Source organism: Diplotaxodon limnothrissa, linkage group LG18 (genome assembly GCF_057381915.1).
Source record: "Diplotaxodon limnothrissa isolate DT_005_m linkage group LG18, D_limnothrissa_male_GT1.1, whole genome shotgun sequence".
NCBI lineage: Eukaryota > Metazoa > Chordata > Actinopteri > Cichliformes > Cichlidae > Diplotaxodon > Diplotaxodon limnothrissa.
Window position 1 is genome coordinate 29,189,329 of NC_140613.1, and position 23,647 is coordinate 29,212,975.

The following is a 23,647-nucleotide window of genomic DNA, read 5'->3' on the forward strand; positions in this document are numbered from 1 at the left end:
TTGTTTCATGCCAGAGCATAATAATGACTCCTTAACAATGGATCTCATAGGCAACCTGTGATCCGAACAGGAGACTCTGACTGAGGAAGAGCTCTTCTGGGTCTGTTGTTAGGGGCCCCTCTCCCCCATCCGCTGGGTTTCTGCGTAGTCCCAATCCCCCCGATCGTGTCAGAGTCTGAACCATTTCGTGATTGAGGAGAGCCTCCTTCATGCCCTTCTGTTGGACAAACCCGCTCATCATGGGACATGCAGACGAAGTGGAACCCAGGACCGGCTTGGCTCGGTTGAGTACGTACATCTCGTGGCCATGGTCATCGCGGTACTCCTCCAGCTGCGCAAAGGTGGTGGGTCCATCAGAGTAGTCGTTCACATAGAGGATGCTCTCTTCCTTGCTCGTGCAATAGGAGCCAGTGTCATCTTTCTGATACTGCTGGTGACGAGTGTAGATCATAATCAAGAGGAGAACAGCAGTGAGTGCCAGCAAGGAGATGCCAACAGCAATAGCAGTCTGTGTGGCAGGGCCCAGGGCATTAAAGTCCATGCTGTCTTGCTCATACAGAGGCTCCTGGCTAACATCCACAACCTCAGGCTGGTAAAAGGAGTTGGACGAAGATGAAACATAGGAGTGAGTGTTCAAACGAGGCCAAAACTGAGATGAATAGGAGGAAGAAGACATGTTGACTGCTAGGTGGAAAGTAACCCTAGCCACACCACCAGGGTTCCAGGCCTCGCATTCGTAGCGCCCAGCATGTGCTACGGTGACATTGCTGAGAAACAGCATGCCGCTGCCCATGTCTGGATCAAAGCTGTCCCTCTCGCCACCTTCCTCAGTTCCACGTACAGGCCCGTGGATTGCTCCAACACCTCCCACCTTGATCCCCCCACTGCTTGGTAAGGCTGTCACCGCTCCACCGGCCCCAGGCCTAAACAGCTCCCCATTGGGTCCCAGCTCTTGAACCAGGCCTCGAGGTGACAACTGTGGTTTACCATGGGAGGCTTTTTTCCAAGTCACTTGAGGCTGAGGGTATCCCGAGGCCTGGCAGGAGACTCGAAGACTCTCTCCTAGGCGAACGGTCAGGTGGCTTGGCTCGAGCTGCACTACTGGAGGGATGCAGACCAGACTGTTTGGAGGTACCTCCACCAGGCTGAGGTGGGAGAGGCGAGGAGGTTCAGAGCACATTAGCCGACGCTGCTCTGCAGAACTCAAGAGACGCTGTCCGTCTTCGCTTATCCAGGTTTTCAGCCAGCCAAGAGCGCAATCACAGCGCCATGGGTTCTCTATAGGGGAATGAAAGAAAGCAGTTAAGGAAACAGATATAAACGGAACGCAGTTTTCAAGGTCAAAATTAACCTAGCATAAATCTGATAGCATGGTGGAAAGTAACCCTGGCCACCTGCATGATCTACTGAAGTGGATTTGTTAAATATATTTTTTTGTTCATGTAATATCAACTTTCTAATTCAATTCAGTTAATCTATCCATCAATTCTCTTCCACTTATCCAATCAGGGTCAAGGGGGGCTGGAACCTATCCCAGCTGCTGTAGAGTGAGAGGCGGGGTACACCCTGGACGGGTTGCCAGCCTGTCGCAGGGCTACCACAGAGAGACAGATAACCATTTGCACTCACATTTACACCTGTGGGCAATTTAGATTTACCAAGATTTCAAACCCAGGACATAAGAAACTTCCAGCAGAACCAGGCTCTGCCGTGACCAGTTGAGGATAATGGGAGTGAGACAGGACAAAAAACATATTGTGGTGCTGTGGAGTTCTTTTGAGCCCACCGCAAGACCATGGGCCTTAGTAATCAAGACTAAATCATTGTTCATGTTTATAGTCACAGAGACATCATAGAGCTGTTTAAATAATAACAAAAACAGACTGTGTACATTTTTTACACTCTTTGGGACATATAGACAGTGACAAAAATGTCAAACTTGGAGAGAAGTTCACTCTTTGAATCCATTAATGCCTCTGTCATTAAATGTAATGAGTGTGAAGTTGGGATTGTTGCTTTCTTGGAAGTTACAGTAAGGGTCAGTCCAACTTTAGAAAAGTGTGGGAGGAGGGATTACCAGATTTTATCTGAGTAAACAGGCTCCTCCACATGAGGTCCCATTAATTAGCTGTTTTGTTAATTTAGTTGGCTTTTTCCTCTGGTTTTAATTCTCGGAAGTCTGCCTGCTGTGACCCGCTGTTATAATTTCATTGGTAGAGTGTGAATTTCAGTGGTTGGAAATACATTATTGCAGGGGTGTGAGTTATTCGGAAGTGTGGAAAGAGAGAAGTTTTTCAAGGCACCTTGAATTAAAATCAGTGTTGGATGATTCTATCATATTATAGTAACACTTAATATAATCTAGGAATTCTACCCACCTGTAACACGGAGCACCTGCAGACTGACAAGCGGTTTGAGTGATGAAGCTCCCAGGGTGCGGAGGTGATTCCTGCTGAGGTCCAGCAAGGCCAGAGACGACAATCCAGACAAGGCTTGCTCAGCTAGCAGCTCAATGCTGTTTTCTTGCAAGTGGAGTTCCTGCAGACGCTGCAGACAGCAAAAATGGCACAAAGCAGGGGAAGCAGAGGTAAGTATAAAATGTGCAAGTTCATAAGGGATAGAATTATCCAGTATAGTGACAGGAGGGTGTCTCAGCTCCACCTGAGTCAGTCTGTACTGTATTACCACATGCTAGGGATTAAGGAGACATCAGTCACGAATAAGACTTAGGCTACGTTCCCACTGCAGCTCTTAATGTTCAATTCTGATTTTTTGATCAAATCCAATTTTTTTGTCTGCTTGTTCACACTACAAATAAAATGCGACAGCAAATGCGCTCTAGTGTTAACCCTCAAAGCGGCCCGCATGTGCAAAAGAAGACGTCACACACAACTCGCTCTGTTTAGACCCAGACCAAACAGTATTGTTTGACTGATGGCCCTTAATATAAAGACTTGTTTCGGACTTTACGTTTCCCAATTTTGCTTTAAGTTATAAAGTTATTTTGTTATTTACATATGGCCCAATAATTATCCTTATTGCTGTTTTTTGAGGAGCGGTGCTTCAAAGGATAGTTGCAGATTTCTGTCAGAATCTGCAGATTATACAGTACAAATAAAATGTTCACGTTTCTCCAACGTTGTCTTCCCAACAGTTTCACTGGATGGCCAGGAAGCGTTCGCGATGTCTTCTTGAGCGCTTCTCCGGCGCTGATAATTGGCGTCTGGATTTAATGCAACATGACCATTCAAACAGCAGTCGCTTTCTAAAACATCAGATATGTATCGGATTCAGTACCACATACGAAAGTGACCCAGGTCGGATTTGAAAATATCGGATTTGTGCCGTTCACACTGTCATACCATGATTGGATATGGGTCACATAGGGTCAAAAAAGTCAGATTTGATGCGCTTTCGCCTGCAGTGTGAACGTAGCATTAAATTTGAAGACATCATTCTGTAAAAACATTCTATATTTGTTTCCTAGAACACCTATTTCAAAGTTTGCATTAATTATTTCCAACTAATACATTCGGGCTGACACAACCTAACCTGTAGTCCTCTGAAGGTGTGGTCCTGGACTCGAGTGATCTGGTTGCCGGCGAGATACAGGATCCTTAGGTGCTCCAGACCCCGAAACATATCAGAGGTAACCAGGTGGATGAGGTTACCATTAAGGGCCAGCTCCAGCAGCTGCCCCTGCCCGAGAAAAGCCCCGGGCTCCAGGGCTGAGATGCTGTTGTTCTGCAGGTATAGATAATGGAGGCTGCCAAGGCGAGTCAGGTCCTGAAGACGGATCTGCACTATCGCGTTGTCCTGGAGGAAAATGGTCTTTATGGACGACAGGGTAAATGAAATTAGCAGAGTGATCACACATTGATTACATTAGGGAAACAGAAGATAGGATGTGAGGTTTCATCTGAGGTTTGTTTTGTACAAGAAAATGAGTGTGGCTTATAGCTGTGCTGCACTCAGCGGGTAGAAATTAACCACACAATGGATTAAACCAGAAACAGATCCACCTTGAAACACTGTCTCACTGGGCTGTGCATGTTAAATGTAGTCATGTGTGGTGTTCCATATACCGCAGAATGAATTAGTTCACAGTTATGATAATCTTACTAATTCTAATGATGTCTGTATGCTCTAAACCTATCATCGGTAATCATTGTTCATCTGATCTTTCTCAAATCTGGCATATGTGTTGCTGAGAATCCAAATAACATCCAAAGTATGTAAGCTTCAGATAGGTTTGGCTGAGTGGTTCTCATATCAGCTCACTTGTCTGCGATCCTACTCTCCCAATAGGATCCATCACTAATTTCAAGTCATAATGAATACAACATGATTTTAATTGAGTAAAATGTGTTGACTTAACAAACCGGAACTTTGACCCTGAGAGATCTGCACTCCACTGTGAGGCTGGAACAGCGACAGCCGGAGGGACAGCCCAGAGACGGCTGAGGGTATGCTTTACTATGTTACTGAAAAGTTTCGAGCCTCTGTTTCTGAACCAGATCTGCCCCTTTGCCCTACACGTTCAGTTTCAAAACACCGGGTGAAGACATAGACATTCAAAATCAGGCTTCATATTGAGCCTCCACAATGAGTGATGTCACAGTGGCTAGGTCCATCTTTTATTTACATCTTTTAGCTGCAGCCAACAATCTGCCTGTTCTGCAGAGCCCCACTTTGAGCCGGCACAGTGACACCCACGCACATTCTGCGAGTGCAACCTTCTTGTTGTCAGTATATGATTACCTGCATGTGATGTGTTTAGGGGCCATCTGTAAATTGAGAAGGACATGGGTTATATTCTGCCTGAATGAGCACTGTGGTAGTAATGGTAGTTGGTTGCGTTTCACGTGTCTTAGTCAGAAATCACAGGTCTTTTAAGTCAGCATATCCCCAAAAAAGAACATTAGACTGAGTTTTTTTATGAGACGTGCTTTCTGCGTTGGATCTGGCATGCACAATTTTGCAGCTTGATTGGTAATATGCATTCATCTGTGACGCTTCCTTGGAAGAAAACACGGGGGCCACGAGGTAAAGTGTGATGGACGAGATAGACCTGCTGATTGAGGTTAATGGAACAATTTATGCAGGGCATGCTTTACATTAATATTCATGAGCTGCAGTGATGTTGGGGGGGGGGTTGAACCCAAGAGGAAAAAAAACCACGGCATAATGTTAAACATCTTCGCAACAGATGATCAGAGCTGTGCAAGAGTCGCGCTCTGAGCAAGAATGAATAATTACACAGCCAACAGCGCAGCCCTTCCCTCAGGCTTACATCAAAGAGGGTCACGGTGAATTGATTAACCACAATCATTTCAGGGTAATAAGAATGGATCAGAGAGGAAGTCAACTGAAAACCTCTGGTGTGCATGTGTGTGTGTTTGGATGGGGCGGGGGCACGGGCAACTAGTGCTCTAACATACAGTCCAACTGACCTCGGTGACAGACGGGATGCCCTGTGGGATTTCTTTGACCCCGAGAGATCCGCATTCCACTGTGAGGCTGTAGCAGCGACAGCCGGAGGGACAGCCCAGGGACGGCTGCGGGATGAGGACTAGGATGATCAGGATTAGTCTGGAGAACCACAAGAGGTCCATGACGGCTTTACAGTAGGTCTTCAGAGGCAGAACCTGAAAAGATGGGAAAAAAGGGGAAAACATTTCTCTCTTCTTGGTTAATGCACTTTATTCTCAAAGCGGAGACTGACAGCAGCTCCAGATGTGCTGTTAAAGCATATAACTGTGAAATGGCAAGGGAGGATTGACAAGAAAGCAAGCAAAAACAAGCATATCTCTTCATCCCCAGCTATTATCCATTCAACTGTGTCTATTCTGCGGGACTGCAGCAGCTTCTATTATAGGCTTCAATTAATTAAAGATGTGATAAAAGATGTTCAGGTTGCCTCAAGGACCTCTCTCTTGTCTGCTTAATGCATGCACAAACACACTCTCCCTCATTTTCGGTCTCTTTCTTTGTCTTACAATCACGCACACACACAAATGTGTAGCAAAGAGTCACGGTCTCTGTTTTGAACTCTGTAATCTCAGAAAGCACATTTACCTCCTCAAAGCAACTCTCCAGTGGTAACCAGCTCTAATCATCTGATCAAAACCATCAGCATCGGCTGCTCGCTGCACCTTACAGCAACGTCTTGCTTTGATATAAACCCATCGCAGAGCAACTCATCCATGCACTTCTTTCATTCCGCCCGTTTTGTTTTTTTTTTTCTTTTTTTTTTTTGCATCTATACGGTCCAGAAGGGATTTATTGTTCTGCTTGGTTGCTCACATCAAAACTCAATGCTGGCCGGCAGTGTTCAAAATAGTTAATCTGCAGCAGGTCACACGAGGATACCGGAGGGCTGGAGATGTAATATGCACTGAAATGTCACACTGAGCCTGTCATTCTGTCCCCGTGACAGCAGGTTGATTTACCGTGCTTTACTGTGCCACCTGCCTCGTCCTGGAGCAGCTTCTTCCAGCAGAGAAGACGATGTCTCATTGATCCAATCTAAAATCTCACATTGTTAGAAAACATTCGCTCGTACCCCGGCCCCCGTTAAGCTTGTCTAACTTGTGAAAAATCCTAGTTTACTTAAAGAGTCTCCCGGACAGATAACTGATAGTATTTGCATCTTGCTCGGAACGATCTGAAGATCGTTTAGTCTATTAATCATCAGAATGCACACAGCTCTCATTAAAGCTAAATGATGAAAGGGTCCTGTGCCTGAAATAAACTGTGACTGATAAATATTTCATTTGCCGGGTGTTTGAACTCTTCTGTCGGACCGATATCAAGCCTGTCCACGCCATAGGCAGCGTTATAATCCAGACGAAATGCCTAAGCGTAAAAGTACTGGGATTGCTGTTTCAGTGGCTGAGAAGTAATTCTCAGTGCGGTCACGCTGCAGTATTAAGCAAATACGAAATAAAACTGGATTATTTTTTTTTAACATTGTGTGTTTCATTTAGAGCACATTTGCAAGGGTAGCCAGCTTGATTAATACAATGTGACCTACATAAGCTTTTCAATCGTCTCCTCTCACCAAAAAAACACTTATTAACAAAAGCATGCCATTTCCTCTCTGGAGCTCGCCAAACAAGCATGCAGAGAAATTAGGTATTTCTATTGTTGGGAAGAGAAAGCACAAAAATTGAATTCTGAATTAGGCCTTGGTCTGTCATTGAGCCTTTGTTACTTCTCACAGTGAGATGACTTCTAAATAGCTTTGACTTAACTTGAAAAGTGTCAGAAGGGGAACCGGAGAGGAAGACGCCTGCCCTCGGCTAAGAATACACTCAGAACAGGGTGCACAGTCAGATATTTGTTGTTAGAACATGAGCCCAACATCAATGCAAACGACGCACTGCCAGAATACAGCTCGTGCATTTCTCTCCTTGCTTCCAGGGCTGCTCAGTTTTTTAAAAACCGCACGCATACAGAGTCTGGATGGCCCACACACAAAGGGTACCCATGGAGTCATCAGGTTCTGCAAACTGAAAGGACTCAGTGACAAAAATAACACAACGGGCGGGGGCAGGCTTCTTTAAATAATGCTGCTGACACTTGTTTTGCAGTACAATGTATACTCCACTTTTTCTAGATTCAGCAGAGACTTGACTCTTATCTTTTGTTTTGCTGATGTGGGATTTTGGTGGTAAGAGGTCAATTTGTTCATTTCTGTCTCGGTAATCCCTCGCGGAACACGCGGTAATCTGCACAATCAGATGCTTGTTAGCTAAGCCTCTGTCTGTGCTGTCCACGTTTTTGTGGAGGGAGGCACTTTGTTCGGCATAAAAAAAAAACGAGGTCAGCAATATATCTTTATTGACCACGTGGGAAAGTGTACATAAGATGATTAAGGCTTGTTGGTTTGTAGAGCGAGCCAAGAGTCAGGGAGAGAGCGGCCGCAGAGACCTGCCAGGGCAGATGTCAGTCAACAAATGCCAAAGGAAATCTAATAAACCTGGCATCACACAAAGCCCTGCTCAGCATTCACCAGCAGCTCCTAACGTCCGCCCACGCACATCTCTGCAAACATTATTTTGCACTGGACTTGTTTATTTGGGCATTTCTGAATTACAAATGTCTCTTTTGCGCTTGACACAGTGATCTGTTTCTGCAAACAAAATCATCACCCACTGGTGAACAGTTACATTCTGGCTGACCAAACACTCACAGCGCCGACAGCTCGCTCTTGTTTTTGCCAAGAAGGGTAGGTGTTGATATGTCAGAGGTGCAGCAGACTAGCCAGAGTGCTGGAGGCGGGAATCAAAGTTCACATTCCCGCGTTGCCATTGGTGCAGGTCGGCCTCATCCGTTGTTATGGTAACTCTCGCAATCAGGGAAGTTTCTGCTTGCAGGGCCTGAAGGCCAGCCACAGTTCCTGTGAGCTGCTGTTAGGCAAACAACTCTGCAGAAATAGAAGCTGTCATTTCCAGGGGAAAATTGCTCACAGGCACTTGAGCTATGTGATGACCCAGAGCTAAATTGTAAATTCTCTCTCTCACTCTCTTTTTTTGGTTCTGAATCTCTTTCTCTTTTTCCAGCTTCAACTTTTCCCTCCCTCTTTCTCTCCTTGTTCCCTTCACAGTTTCCTTGAAAAGCCGCCATCATTTTCCCTTTCCATAGTCTCTGACCTCTCTCTTTTCTCATCGCCTGTCCTTCAGCTCTGACTGACAGGTGCTAAATCATTTGTCTCCGAGCATCCTTTTGTCCACAAATAAACCGAGGGCCAAGGCTCCGGCAGTGCACTGTGGCACTAACCCAAGAGTAACACACTGACTTTGAGAGAGAGTCTTGTTGGTGCGCACCAAAATGCACAAACACACACAGGAGCGCTCATGAACATGCAAAGCACGCCTACAATACAACACTCATATACAAGCACCAGCCACCAACGTTCAGGGACACACACTCTTGACTGGCAGACGCACACACACATAGAGGAAGACGCTCATATGCTTATGCGCTCGCACATCTTGTCTACAACCAGCAGCAGCTATCATCATTCACAGACACAGACAAGTCAAACACTCACATATTTTTGTGTCAGCGGTAAAGGAAGCTCTGCTCAGTTAATAAGTCTGCATTGATTTCTTTATTTTTCCACTATTACTCCGTCCAGTTGGGCTCTGCAACCATTGATTTTCACCGTGAAAGCAGTGGGGAGGGGAGCTGGCATTTGTGAATGTCTGTGTTGAGGAGAAACAGAGTAAATGACTGCATGTTGCTTATTGCTGGGTTACTTGTGTGTGTGTGTGCCTGTCTGTGTGTGTCTAGCTCACTGTCAGGTTGCCTCGAGCCAAATCACCCTCTGAGCAGCAGCAGCACTCCGCCACCACTCCCAGAGGAGCATTTACTCTAAAACCTTCACTCCCTCTCCGCGTACTAAGACAAACTCGATAAATCTTTGCTATTTAAGAGTTCACATGATAAACTGCTGTGACACGTCTGTCTGTGACGTGGAGGCTGTTGTTGCTAATGTAAGCTGGCAAGCAGATAGACTCTGAAGGTATTGACATATTCTGCACGGAGCCTCGAATAAACCCACAAACTCTGATTTTGTTTTGAGGTTCATGCGACGCTTTATACAGGCTGCTGCTCTGGCTGAAACTGCAACCATGAGCGGAGCAATTTAGAAATATCAGCGTACGGTGTCTCTCGCAGGCTCAACAAGTCTGTGTGCTGGAATCCTTGCAAGTCAGTTTGATTTGCGACTGATAATTGAGAACTAAAAGCACAGCGGCGACTGCAGCGCTGCATAATCAATATTCCATTCCATTTTCCACATAAGATTTATTTTTATGCCTTCGTGGTCCGGGAAGGGTGGCTGAAACATCACGTCATAATTGCTCACAGCTCAGGAGAAGGTTTTCGACCCGTTTTAGCCTTGCGACTTGTTTTCTGTTGCTCCATGCCTTCTTTTTCGTTTTTTTCTCCCCCAAATCTGGTTAGTATGATGAAATACAAGCAACACTGCAAAAGCAGTGTGTCAGAAAATGTCTGACATAAAAATAAGGCTGCTGCTATATCACATGTATATCTTATTATATATGAATAGAACAAACTAATGTGGCCAAAAATGTAACAAGTTTAAATTCATAGTTTTTTAAAATGCATTTTAAACCTTTTTTCTAGGGTGTGCTTTTGCTTCTGTTTTGCTATTTTAGACAATTAAATTGTACTCAGACAACAGGTGTAGAGTGCGACCCTAACTGACAAAGTACACACAACTAACAATTCAAAGGAAACCAGACAAAGTAATAAATCAGTCATTGTATTTGTACCACCATGAAGGTGCTGTACACAGTCCACTATATACTGTATACTGACCATGGATGGATTTAATGCAAAGCAAAAGCATTTCATTTTCACTAACCAAGAACCTTTTATAAAAGAATACAGAGCATGAAACTGCTGCCCACTTACTAACAGACTACATGATTATAATAAGAGGCAAACACACATACATCAGTCTGGGAACCTCACTAACTAGCCTCTGGGAGGAGGAGCCAAATTTCCAGATCTTCTGCTTTAGCCACGATATCAGTATATCCAGGTCTATGCTTGCTATTTGATGGATTGGTGATGGATTACCTGCTCAAACATGATTGGTTAAGTCAGATTCAGACCACAAATACAATGCAGACAGTTTCAGTTAGCAAAACTTTGGCCCATTGTCTTCCGTTTCTTCCGATTCAAAATCAAATCAAATCAAATCAAATCACTTTTATTGTCACATCACATGTGCAGGTACATTGGTACAGCACATGTGAGTGAAATTCTTGTGTGCGAGCTTCACAAGCAACAGAGTTGTGCAAAATACAAAAATGTAAACAAGCAAAATACAAATGTGGAGACACTTGCTTGTAGACGCTGCACAAACAGTGAACACCATGTTTAAATCTCTTACAAATTTTCTAACAAGCTCCAAAGTTACAGCACTTTGTAATAACCAACATTAGTATATGTGTGTGTAAGCAGATGGACGTTGTCTGGACGGCCTTAATACTTGTTTTTAAAAAAACAGGTGGGCTGTCAGTGACATAAATCACCACACTGTTAACCTGAATGCCATGTTTCGTGTTCTTTTTTCACTAACAGCTGAGCTTTGTTTTCACTTTGAGTTGACTAGCTTTTAGGTTAGGAGTCGGCACCTGCTTTGGTTTAAGCTACAATGATTAGACAAGTGCAGCAACTGTATCACAGCCGCCTTTATCATTTATGGCACAGATTCAACATTCCCCAGAGATTTTGGTCCACATTGATGTAATAGCATCACACAGTTGCTGCAGATTTGTCAGCTGCATATCCATTATGCAAATCCCCTCTTCCACCACATCTGGGGATTGTAGAGACCATCTGACCTCATTGTCATGTTCAAGAAACCATTCGGTATAAGATGATCTGAGCTTTATGACACGATGTGTTATCCTGCTGGAAGCAGCCATCAGGAGATGGGTACACTGTGGTCAATACTCGGGTAGGTTACGGTGTTTAAATAATGTTCAAAGTGTGCCAAGAAAATATGCTCAACAGCATTACAGCAGCAGCAGCAGCCTGAATCATTAACATAAGGGAGGATCGATCCATGCTTTCACTTTGTTTATGCCCAGTTCTGACCCTACCATCTGGATGAGAAACAGACTCATCAGATCTAGCAACATTTTTCCAATCTTCTGTTGTTTACTTTCAGTGGCCCCATGCGAATAGTAGCCTCAGTTTCCTGTTGTCAGCTCACAGGAGTGGCACCTGGAGTGATCCTCTACTGCTCTAGCCCATCTGCTTCAAGTTGTGGCTTCAGAGATGCTCTTCTGCCACCTTAGTTGTTACAGGTGGTTATTTGAGTTGCTGTTGCCTTCCTGTCTGCTCCAAGCAGTCTGGCCATTCTCCTCTGACCTCCGGTTTCAACAAGACATTTTGGTTCAGCGAATTGCCACTCGCTGGATATTTTCTCTTTGTTCGACCGTTCTGTGTAAACCCTAGAGATGGTTGTGCAGGAAAATCTCAGCAGTTTCTAAAGTACTCAGACCAGCCCCCGTGGCTTTCACAACACCACTATAATGGTCACTTAAATCACCCCTCTTCCCCACTCTAATGCTCGGCTTGAACTTCAGCAGATCGTCTTGATCATATCTGCATTCCTAAATGTGCTGAGCGGCCAAAACTGAGTGGGTACTTAGAGCGAGCTGTTTCTTGTATCCAGTCCTTATGATAAGCCAAACTAACTTTGGCTCTAACTTCATCTTTACAGCATGGTGTCAGTCTTCCTGCCTGAAGAAATTATAGTTAAGTGCAAATTTTGAGAGAACAATAAACATAAATGAGCCAATTGTGTGTTTGTGTATGCGTGCCTCAATTACTCACTTAGTAAACACTGCTGGCAGCAGGCTGTGTCACCTTTTCGAACACAACGTCACACATACGCATGTGCTCTCTCACAACTTTTTTCCATTTTCACAGACATTTTCCTCCAGCCTCTCTCTGTCGCACACTGTCCATTCTAATTGTCAAGCTTGGTGGATGCGATCAGTCCTAGCCGTTTCTCTCACAGTAGCCGCATCTGACAGGCTGCCTAATTTGCCCCAGATTAAAATAAGCAGTTTGACTGATTGATTTATTTTAATATTTATATACATTTTGGTCCGTTTTCATCAGTCGGGCTTCAAACCTCTTGTTTTTCTGCTGTGCCCAGTACGACACTGACAAACACCACTCACGTTTGAAGGTTTAAGGATGGATGAGATCAGACAAGTTTGAAGGCAAATGCTGGGAAGACAGATCATCCTGTATGGCAAAGCAGAACAATCCCTTCCATTCTTATATTTCCCTGGATTTGACAGAAGCATTAACTTGAATGGATTTTCTTTTTCTATGCGACTGTTTTCTTTTAAGCGGCTGCCCCCCCACCCCCTCCCCCATTGTTCTGGATGGACGAATCTGAATTGTAAATATTGTTTATAGCAGTCGAGTTGAAAGTGCAGGTATTACTCAAGCAGCAGTGAAACTGTGTGTGAAAGCGTATGTGTCCAGAAATGAAATGAAATGCTCCGATAATGATTGCTTATCATCCATCTATATTGCACTTCTGTAATACTTGGGTGTGCAGTGGTTGTCTGCGGTAGGAGCCACTGAATCCTCATAAATTATGTTTCTTTGTTGCCATGGAAGTGACAGCATCTGCTGACTCCAAGTAATGGATGTCAGGTGTGTGTCAAATTGCACTCTGACACCTAGCCTATACTGTGGTTATCTGTACAGTCTGGCATACAGGCAGGAATTAATGAAACTTTAACAGAATCTGCTTCTTTTTTTTTCTCATGAATTTCTTATTTCAGCTGATCTTTGCCATCTGCCCGTATCAAGTCAGGCCAGAATTGAGGGTACTATACAATTACAGCCATGAGACATTTCAGTCATCATTGTCTGGCAGACAGTAGCCAATGAAAAATTAAACATCTCTGCAGCCGTAAGAAGTCAACTTGTCTGTATGGATATGTCCACGGAAGACAGATTCCCCACCCTCAGAGTTAAACAAACGAGGTCCTATCTAGGGTGGGGGGCGGGGGGGGGGGGGGGGGGGGGGGGGGTTGCTGTTTGGCTCCACACCGCTTCATGTGCAGAATAGCAATTAAGCAGAGGCAAGCACATTACAACTCTTGACATTAGGGAAGAGAGACGTCTAAAATTCCAAATAAGAAAGCAGGGTGGTCTTCCTGTAGGGTTACACTACTGCATGCTAATCATATATCACTCTTGGTCCCTCACTTTAAAATATCTCCAATAGCAGCAGCAGCTCGTCAGATAATCTGGATATGCTGCAGCTCTGTCTGCAGTGACATTAGTGTAAGTTGTCTGAAAGGTATTCTACAGTCTAAGAGAACTGTTTAAGCATCGTAGCGCTGACACATGAGGACACAAAGTACAAAGTTCCAAATCACTGCTGTGACCGGATTGCTAATTAATCACGCCTGGAGTTCTGTGTCAAGACAAACAGCAAGAACCTTTGACAGCTGGTCAAACAGTGATGACCCAGTTTATCCGGCAGACCCAGTGCAGTGAGATACAACCGCTCTGCAGCGGAACCCAGAATATGTGACGCTCATCATTCCTCAAGTTTTTTTCTTTTCTTTTCTCTTTGACAGGTGTTGATTCTGTTTCATGGCGGCTGCCTTTTGTGCTGCTGTTGAGCTGTATAGGTCATTATTTATTTATGTGCACTCACTGGCCCATTTGTTAGGTACACCTGCAAAGTATAATGCTGTGCAATGCAATAACCCTGTTATAGTAGTCATGTATACAAAGGTGAGTTTTGAGTGATGCGTGTGTCAGTACGGAATTGGACTTGCAGTATTTGTACTCGATATGTGTGTTATATGTGTTGTATACCGGGAGGTATTTACATTTTTTGTCCGTCTCATGTACAATCATTGTAACAAAAAAGACAAACAAACAAAAATCTGGCATCTTGCAAGGAGAAGTGAGCAGATGCACCAGATTGATTTGAACTACACAAGCATACACAGCAATAACAAGTGATTTAGCACACACACAGTTAGACAGACTTTCCATGTCAGGACTTTACACTAGGCTGCTGAATTTGAAGTCTGTAGGGCGTGTTACTACCCCCCCCCCCCCCCCCCCCCCCCACACACACACACACACACACACACTCACAAAAATAATACAAAGACCAGGTTAGATACTGCTGTAGTATTAACACTATACAGAAACGAAAGGGTCTTATTTTTTTTTCACTTCAATTAACATATTCTAGGAACGGTTATATGTCACCTATAAGTTTAAGTAACACGTACTCACAGACAGGGGGAAAAACAACAACAACAAAATCCCCAAAAAGGAATAAAAATATTAAAAATGGTGTTCTCCCCAGCTTCAACTATGAGATGATAATAATAACATTTCCCAAAACAAGCCACCTCTTCTGTTTTACTCCCTTTCTGGTATCTGTGTGAGTGGGCTGCACAGTTTTCTGTTACTTCAACACAGAAAAGGAAAAAACAAACAAACAAACAAACAAACAAAATCAACCAATGTGGATTTAAATCAAACGTCAAACGGGGTCGCTAACAACCGGCAGTATGAGATACCTCAGTCTCACTATCCCAGGCGAGAAAGGAAAGGAAAGCGCATTTAAAACCTACCCTTTTCTTTGCGTGCACGGACTTGGTCTCGGCAGCAGCGGTCGGGCGACTTGAAAGAAAAACTATAATAAGAATTTTTAACAATAATAACAATAATTTAAAAACAAAAAGAGGAATTCCACTTGAAATCACAGCAGGGGAAAGCGTCGGAACATTGTTTCCCTCCCTCTGCCCTGCTCGCTCCTGGCTGGGCAGCGCTGAGGAGTCCACACAGGCTGAGCTGCTCCGCTGTAATTGGACGCTGCGAGCCGGAGGAAACTGCTCGCGTCTGCCAGGGCTGGACTTCAGTGCTGATGATGCTCCATTAAGACTTAAGACTCTTGTCTCCCTCCTCTCATATTATTATGCGGCTTTGATTCGTATTCCCCCTTTCCCCCTGACTTTATCGGTTGCTTTCTTCCAATAGTGACCACTCTTCTAATTATCTCTGCTTGAACGGACTCCCTCCCCCTTCTCTCTCTCTCTCTCTCCTTCTCGCTCTGTGTGCATGAGTGAGAGAGCAATAGAGATGGAGATCCCTCACTCCTTTTACTCTCATTTATTCACTTTCATAACACACTAGGTGATCCTCTTGCCGCCGTCAACCTTTTGTTACAGTTATTTTTAAGTGACAGTTCCACAGCAGCAGGAAGGACGCTAAAGAAAAAGCGCCACGTTACTGTGAAACAACACATTAGCAGGGAGGGAAGCAGAGTGGTTTCAGCACCACGGACAGCGGCCTCGTCTTTTATTGTGAAAGGTTACGGGCGTGTAAAATGTGATCATCCATGGTCTACTGCTGAGAAAGAGACGCTCATCATATATTTCCGGCTGTGACGACGACAGGAATGAGATTCTGAGTTGAAAAAGTCCTATTTCGATCTGGCCAAGGGCAAGAGAATCCAAGCTGAACCGCCAGCCTCTCAATATCCTGAAAAACCACACTACTCAGTCATACTGCAGACACAGTTCATTACCGGCTGTGTGGCAGAGGATGATTTTGAGCACAGGTTACATTCTATTTTGCAGCATTTTGCAGTCTGCTGTCTTGTACTGTGGCACAATACAAACAACTTTAAAGCTACTGACAGGTAAATAATGTAAATCAATTTGTTCTGCTCCTCTGACAGGTGCCATCCACTCAACAGCAGCAGTCGTTCCCAGCAGGAAAACGTCCCTGCTATGCTGTTATTAATGGCAATTTTCACAAACAGTTATTGTATTAGAACACCAGTAACAGCCCAAGGCCTCCAACATTCCCAGATCCCAGTCTGATCAAGTTTGTATGCGACGTGCAAGAAGAAACCAGATCCATGGAGGTCCCACTCTAAAACCCACAGAACTCAGAAGGTCAGCTGCCAACGCCCTGGTGTCAGAGGTTCTCTGTTCATATCCTGGAATGGTGGGGACCTACAAAATATTAGACAGGTAATTTAAATATGGTCTGATTAGTGGACAGTTCTCATGGAATTTGGCATTCCTTAAAGTTTTCTTCCCATTGCCTTTCCTTAGGAAAGGCTTATTTACAGCCACCCTGGATCGCCATGGAAACAACACTGGTCCATCCTTTGAGTTAGGTTCCATATTTATTCTTAAACAATCATAGGTCAGTGTTAGGTGACCTAAAAAAAATTCTTTGAAAACACGGACCAGACTAAAAAATTGGTGAAAACGCAACCAATGTCCAAAGAAAAAAAATTGAAAGACATTCAGAAAGCCTACACAACTATTTCCTTGACCGTTTCACTCATAGTGGTCACTACAGTGGACAGCTATTCAAAGGGTGTTTTCTTGTATTTGCGTCAGTGTTGATGGCATACTTGCACATAAACCACTACATTGGACTGATGTGACGCTTCATACCCTGCCACCCACTGGTCGTTTAATGCTACTATAGGTGTATAAAGTGTTTCACTGTAATTATTGTTATTTAACACTGTCATGCATGAATTATGACAACCTCAATCAGGATTTTTTTCTTTATTCATCTTTTCATGCCTAAAGAATAAAAATACTTAAGAAAAAAAATCCTGATTGAGGTTGTCATAATTCATGCATGAAAGGGTTAAAACCACTTTTTAAAAATAACATGAAACTCTGGCTTCTTGGAAGGAAACTGTAATGAATTGAGGGGTGGTTCAAAACCTTTGCACAGTACCGTATATTGGACATATTGTGTCCTACTCAATGAGCTCCCAGCTCCTGTATCAACCATAGACTGTTTATAAATGATAGACATAGCCACCGTGGAGTTTGGACTGTAAAGTTAGCATTTGGAAAAGAACCATGACAATATTGTTTTTTAGGAATCAGATGTGACCATATCTAGATGAAAGGTTGACATGCATATTTGCCAGATGACAAGCTTTGTTAGCGATCTGATGAATTTCTGCTAATGAGTGCTAACAGTCTAATCCTATACTCACCAGCTCTGTTCCATTCTCAGCAAGCCTGATTATTTTTCTTATAACGGCATTAAAAAATACCCAACAGTACAAACACAGTCAACATGTCCAGTCTGATGAGCCAAAATTTGCAGGGATGAGGCCTAACAGACAGCAAGCAGCTACAGGGTCCTGTCGATTAAAGCAGCCACACTTTTAGATTTTATGTCTTACCAGTATCGATGATGCATGAGTTATTGAAAACAAATCACCCTCTGTACAGTCGTTAGACATAAACTATCCAAAACAATTAGTTTAACTAGGCTGTAAACATGCCTTATAATGCTATTTAGTTGGCCATCTTACAAAGAGAGTCTATGGGGACTGACTTGCTTTTGGAGCCAGCCTCAAATGAGCATTAGAAGAACTTGGTTTCATTTTTTATCCAAAGACGTTACAGCTTGATGTCAACAGCACTCGATTTATCGCATTTTAAATAGGTTTAAACAGCCTACACAATTACTGAATACAGAATTAATGTTAATGTTGATGTGCATTATACTCCTTAGATTGACAAAATATGGTCATTTAGACTCTTTATCCTCTGACACTTTAATGTACGTATACTGTGGCTCTTGTGAGAAATTTAATTGAAATAATTACAAAGAATGAAAAAAACATAGTTTGCATGTGTCAGGGGGCACATAAACAGACATGTCTGGAGGTTAATGAAAATCACTAGTGTCAGTCAAATTGTAAATTGGGTTCACTTTTATCCATAACTTTCAACTTAACGATATCCACCTCTTCTAGCTAATTTTCTCTTTCATCCATTAAACTTCAACTTGAACAGATAGGATATATAAAATACAGTTAAATGGTTGACTCAGTGTTTTTGTTAATAAATAGCTCCAAATGCTAATTATGCAAAATGTCAAACAGGATGAAATTAACGATGTGATCACATTTTTTTCTTCCAATGGGTCGATCGTCTCTTCACTGTAATATCATTATGTCATTATTCAAAGCCATAACTCAGAAACAGGGAGGTTGTAACTATATTTCACCTGGGGGAAGCCATTGAATCAGCTTCGTCACTAAAACTAGGTGCCCTCCCTATAGCTTGAACCTGCCAGACTGATATGTGTGAGTCATCCACTAGTTAGAATTTGCAGCATCTTTGAAGCAACAGTCACGTTTCAAGCACCATCTACACCAGCGGTCTCAGCTTGGTGTTCTGTCAGAATCAGCTTTATTGGGCAAGGATAAATACATTGAGCACATTTGATCCAGTCCTTTTCAAGTCTTCACTGTAAGTTGGGATTCTGGACAGACTTGGCTGGTGGGGGCATTCAGCTGTGAGGTGGTAATTCTTAGTGATGTGCGGATCGATATTGATTGATATTGATACCAGTTATTTATGTTCTAGAATCGATTCTCATATTAAAATATCGATATTTTAGTAATTTGGGGTAAATTTGTAGTTTATCATTAACAGGAACACAGTGGAAAGAAACTATATCATTTGGAAGGAACTACTTTCTCTTACAGCTGTATGAATGTGTGGCAGCCCCTTGGCATGTGCACTCACAACAGCAGCTGAGCATAAACGGAGTTGTGTGTAGACGTATATTTCCTCCACAAACAGCCAAGATGCGGTTTGCGATACATGTGGCAAGACAGTGAGGTGTTGTGGCAACACTACTAACCTTGTCAAACACCTCAGAGTAAATCATATCACAGAATATGACGAGGCGAACTGAAGAGGAGGAGAGGAGAGGGACAGGTGCTGCTAGGGTGAGGCAGACGTCTCTTGGAGTCCTTTAGTGCTGCAGGCAGGCAGCGTGTTCAAATAGCTCACAACTTCAGGTTTTTTTTATTTCTATATGATAATTCTGCATTATTAATAATAATAATAATGGATTGCATTTATATAGCGCTTTTTGAGACCCTCAAAGCGCTTTACAATTCCACTATTCATTCACTCTCACATTCACACACTGGTGGAGGCAAGCTACAGTTGTAGCCACAGCTGCCCTGGGGCAGACCTATTAAACAATAGGAACAAGTAGTCTGATGCCCTGTAATCATAATGAAGCTATAATTTGAAATACAATAAAACATTAAGTTTTTGCACAAAGTATCGGATCCGTATCGTCGATACCACCCTGAATTTTACTTGGTATCAGATCGGAAAGGAAATCAGTGGTATCGTACATCACTAGTAATTCTAGTTATTCCAACTGTTTAATGGTTAAAAGCTAGATAAACCTGCTTTTAGCTGTTTTAACTGAACATATTACCTACTAATTTAAGCTAGCAGTTTTAGTCATGCTAATTATTTTAGCTATTTTTTTGATTACTTTTAGGTAAACTATCTTTGACACTCCGTTGTTATTGTAATTCTCTTAGTTAGTCTTTGTACATTTTTTTCCCAAAATCTTTTTATATAATTTTACGCTAGCAGTTATATAGCAGTTAGCTAACAGTTTACATCACTTTCTTTACTTGCTAGCCAGTTTCACACTCTTAGTTACAACAGGTGGCATGCCTTTAGGTGTTAGGGCGTGTATTTTTTATTTTTTTTAAGTACTTATGCTGCACTGAAATGTTACCATAAAACCCACTGCCACTGCTCAAGTCCACCTGGTGTAAGCTGTAGTTTCCAAACCTGGTTGTGAATCAAAGACACACATGCTCCTGTGTGTCTTTGATGTTGACTTGATCGCACGCTAATCACACAGTAGTTAAATCCGTGCTGACCCATATTTAGCGTTGCTTGATTGACAGCTTGTGCGTGCATGTTCGAGCACACACGCATACGCTCATACTTAAATGTGCACTGATGCATAGCCATATGTGAAAAGGTTCCCATGCCTAAGCAGGTATATTAGCTGGTGCCTAATTTTTTTGTGATGCTCTCTTTGCATCACCTCTTTGTGATGCTGAGCGCGCCATACTGTGTGTTTGGGCTTGGATTTTAATGATCTCCTCTTTCCCCCTCTGGGCCAGGATGAGCCTATTTCGACCCACATCTGGATAATTAACATCACACTCAAATGTCTGTACGAGCACAGAGATCCTTTCACCATCTTCCTTGCTGCTCTTAACTCATCTCTCTTTTTTTTGGCTCACAGGAGAAGCAACAAATGCTAAATTACAACCCGCTGGCTATTTGTATGCATGCAAAGTCCCATACACATTTTATTTGCACATTAATTGCTCCATAAACTTCCCCAACAAGTTGTGTTTTCCAGCCATAAAAACCAAAAGCGCCTTATTAAACAGCTTAATGTGAGACAATCTGGCTTATGTCATAGTTGCCAGCATGAATCCCCGGATCTGCAGGGAAATCACTCCACTACACCCACTCACTATATTGCTCAACTGTCTAAGTGCACTTGAACTAGTCACACTTCCATTAGTGCTGCTCTCAGTCCAGCCTTAGAAGACTGAGGTTCTCTGGACTGTCTCCAGGTATGTGGGCATGTCTGTGTGTGTGTGCTTGAATAAAAACCCTTCATCCCTTTGCAGCTACTCCCACAGGGATTGACTGTAATTAGGAATGTTCTCTTTTCTCAACTTGCCTTGTAAATGAAAACACCTCTATATCAAAGGATCACGTTGGATACAACCCTGCTACAGAGGTTTTCCCACCTCTGATCTTGCAATGACGGGCCTTTGTGGCTTTTTGCTTCCTCTGTAGTCGAGAAAATTCAAGTAGAAAAATGAAACATTGTTTTTCCTTTTCCCTCACAGCATGCGGAGGAGGCTTAAATTAAGACATGCAAACTGGCACAGAAAAATACACAAGCTCTTTGTCACTGCAAGAAAGATAATTGTGACTGAATCATTCATCTTTTTGTTACTAAAATTGACAGGTTTGAGCAATTTTCAAAATGGCTGGCAAAGATAAAGTCTGACGAATCGACTCACAGTCCGACAGGCAGATGGAGATGGAGCGATACAGACGAAACCAAATTACCAGTGGGGCAGTATAATTTCCATTTACATATTTTACGGAGCATTATAAATGAGCGCAATTTCCATATAAATGCGGGGAAGAAAATATCCAGGTGAGGAAATCGCCTTTTTGTTTGTGGTGTGGTCTACAAAGGTTAGAATCAATAACATGCACAGAACAGATGCCGGGATAACAGCGATTTAAGGCAGACCTGCATGCACACACACACACACACTCACACACACACACACACTCTCTGCTGTGTAATGAGATGATCTCCCAATGAAAAACATGCAAGACACAAGAGCTTTACAAATGGCCGGCAAAACAACAGTTGTAATACGACAGGCAGATATTTGTTCCACTAATCACTTAGGGGATTGTCAAATGCGACCGAATGGAGGCCAAGAGAGTCTTATGATATTAGGCTCTGCAGTCGGAACGCCACAACACAAACATACATGTACATTGTTGACAAGTGTGCAGTCCGTCATCCCTTGCCTTGGCCCTCACACCTTAACAGCTGTCAATGATTTTGACACGTGACATTACAGAATAAGGGGATTACACTGACCGGTGGAGAAAAGGAGAGCTTCAAGCAGATACATCAGAGAGCATGGGCTACACATCAAGTAAACAGCGGTGGATTGTACAAGCTTGCAGATTAAAGACTTAAACCTATTTAAATAAAATAAAAAACTAGTTATAGGGCAACAAAATCGAGTTTTCAACATCGTCAAAGGACACATTTCATATGCTATAACTTGTTTTGACCAACCCCCTAACCCATATGGCGATATGAGCCTTGAGCGTTTGTCCAGTGTGCAATTTTTATAGCTTTTTTCCAGTAAATTAGCAGAAACATTCATTACTCTATGACACAGGCATTGAATCGGTGCCGTTTCATTCCTGAAACTATGATACTGATCCTCAAAGTTGATCCTAGAAAAAATCTGTGCTGAACAAAAAACTAGAAGGCAGTTTTAGATTGTAAGACTTTAAACAAATGTCATCATCAGAGGCTGTAAATAAGACTTTGTAGTTATGGACCCCCTGTCCCCCAAGTTTTTGTTAGACTCCAATGGCTAGTAGTGCAATAAGAAGAACTTCTCCTTTTCGGTGTCCACTAAGGAGTGTCTTCTTGCCTTGAAAGCTAGGCCATCTAAAGTGCATCGGTGCATGGTTAAGTTTAAGCAGCTAAAACACACTTGGCTAAGATTTTGGTAAAGGTCAATGTTGCAATGAGCACATTGCAACATGAGGCAATGCATGAGGTTTTGGGGTACTCAACCTCAGCTTTCTCACCATTTGGTTATATTAATAAGCTTATTACAGAGCACATGTCTACCACTGACTCTGGATTAGGTTCCAAATTTTCCATTTTCCATTTGTGAATTAGAAACCATGAGTCTGGAGCTCTAAGGAGCTTTAGTCAATTCAAGGCGAGCTAGAAGTGAGCACGTAATGACCGAAATATTTGCTCACAGGCCAATGGCCAAAAACAGAAAAAAATCAACAAATGATTATTGCACTAACAGAAGACTGACTCCAACTGAAGGCTAAAGGAAACCTATTGAGTTTAAGAAGGTAATTATCTTGTCAGCACTACAAGATAGGGTTCGCTTCCAGTCTGGTAGATTTAGATTTTTCATGTTATGGAGAACTGATCCCTTAATAGGTTTATCTATGTGAGCACATTATTAGACAAAATGGTGCTGCCTGGCACTCACACATCCAAACAGATAACAAGGTGCTAACAATCATGGGAGCAGTGTCTCCCATCTTCCTCGATATCCCCTGATGCCTTTTCATTTGTGATTTCAGGAAGTCCATTACTATTGCAGACGGGTCGTGCTTCTGCACCACAATCAATACTCTTCCATTAAGGTGATGAACGGTCCGTTTCTCCAACCTTCTGCAGTCCAGAATAATTCGCAGGACCCACTGATCCGAATCAGTCAATGTGGGCATGACAGCCCAACACCTCGGCAAAGGGAAAGAGAATGACTGACCTGGGAAGTCTAAGCAAGTTCTCAGTTTCCACATGTGGCCTATGCAACCCACTCCCCCGTCAACCTAAACCTTAATGCAGTTGACTTAAGCACTGTCAAGGCTTTCTCAAACTTCGGCCTAGC

The 23,647-nt window shown here is 43.0% G+C and overlaps 1 protein-coding gene across 2 annotated transcripts; it reads right to left on the bottom strand.

Annotated features, from left to right (window-relative positions):
- Positions 1-31: 31 nt before the first annotated feature.
- On the bottom strand, positions 32-5,817 carry LOC146613954 (leucine-rich repeat-containing protein 24-like). 2 transcript variants are annotated; one of them, XM_085378497.1, is made up of 5 exons: positions 5,454-5,615; positions 3,553-3,831; positions 2,379-2,547; positions 886-1,278; positions 32-822 (listed from the first exon to the last, which is right to left on the bottom strand). In XM_085378497.1, the coding sequence occupies exons 1-5, from the start codon at positions 5,613-5,615 to the stop codon at positions 32-34; spliced, it is 1,794 nt and encodes a 597-aa protein (XP_085234623.1). The 2 variants fall into 2 exon arrangements, with proteins under 2 accessions (XP_085234623.1, XP_085234622.1); XM_085378496.1 differs by having other exon boundaries at positions 32-1,278; positions 5,454-5,817.
- Positions 5,818-23,647: the final 17,830 nt, after the last annotated feature.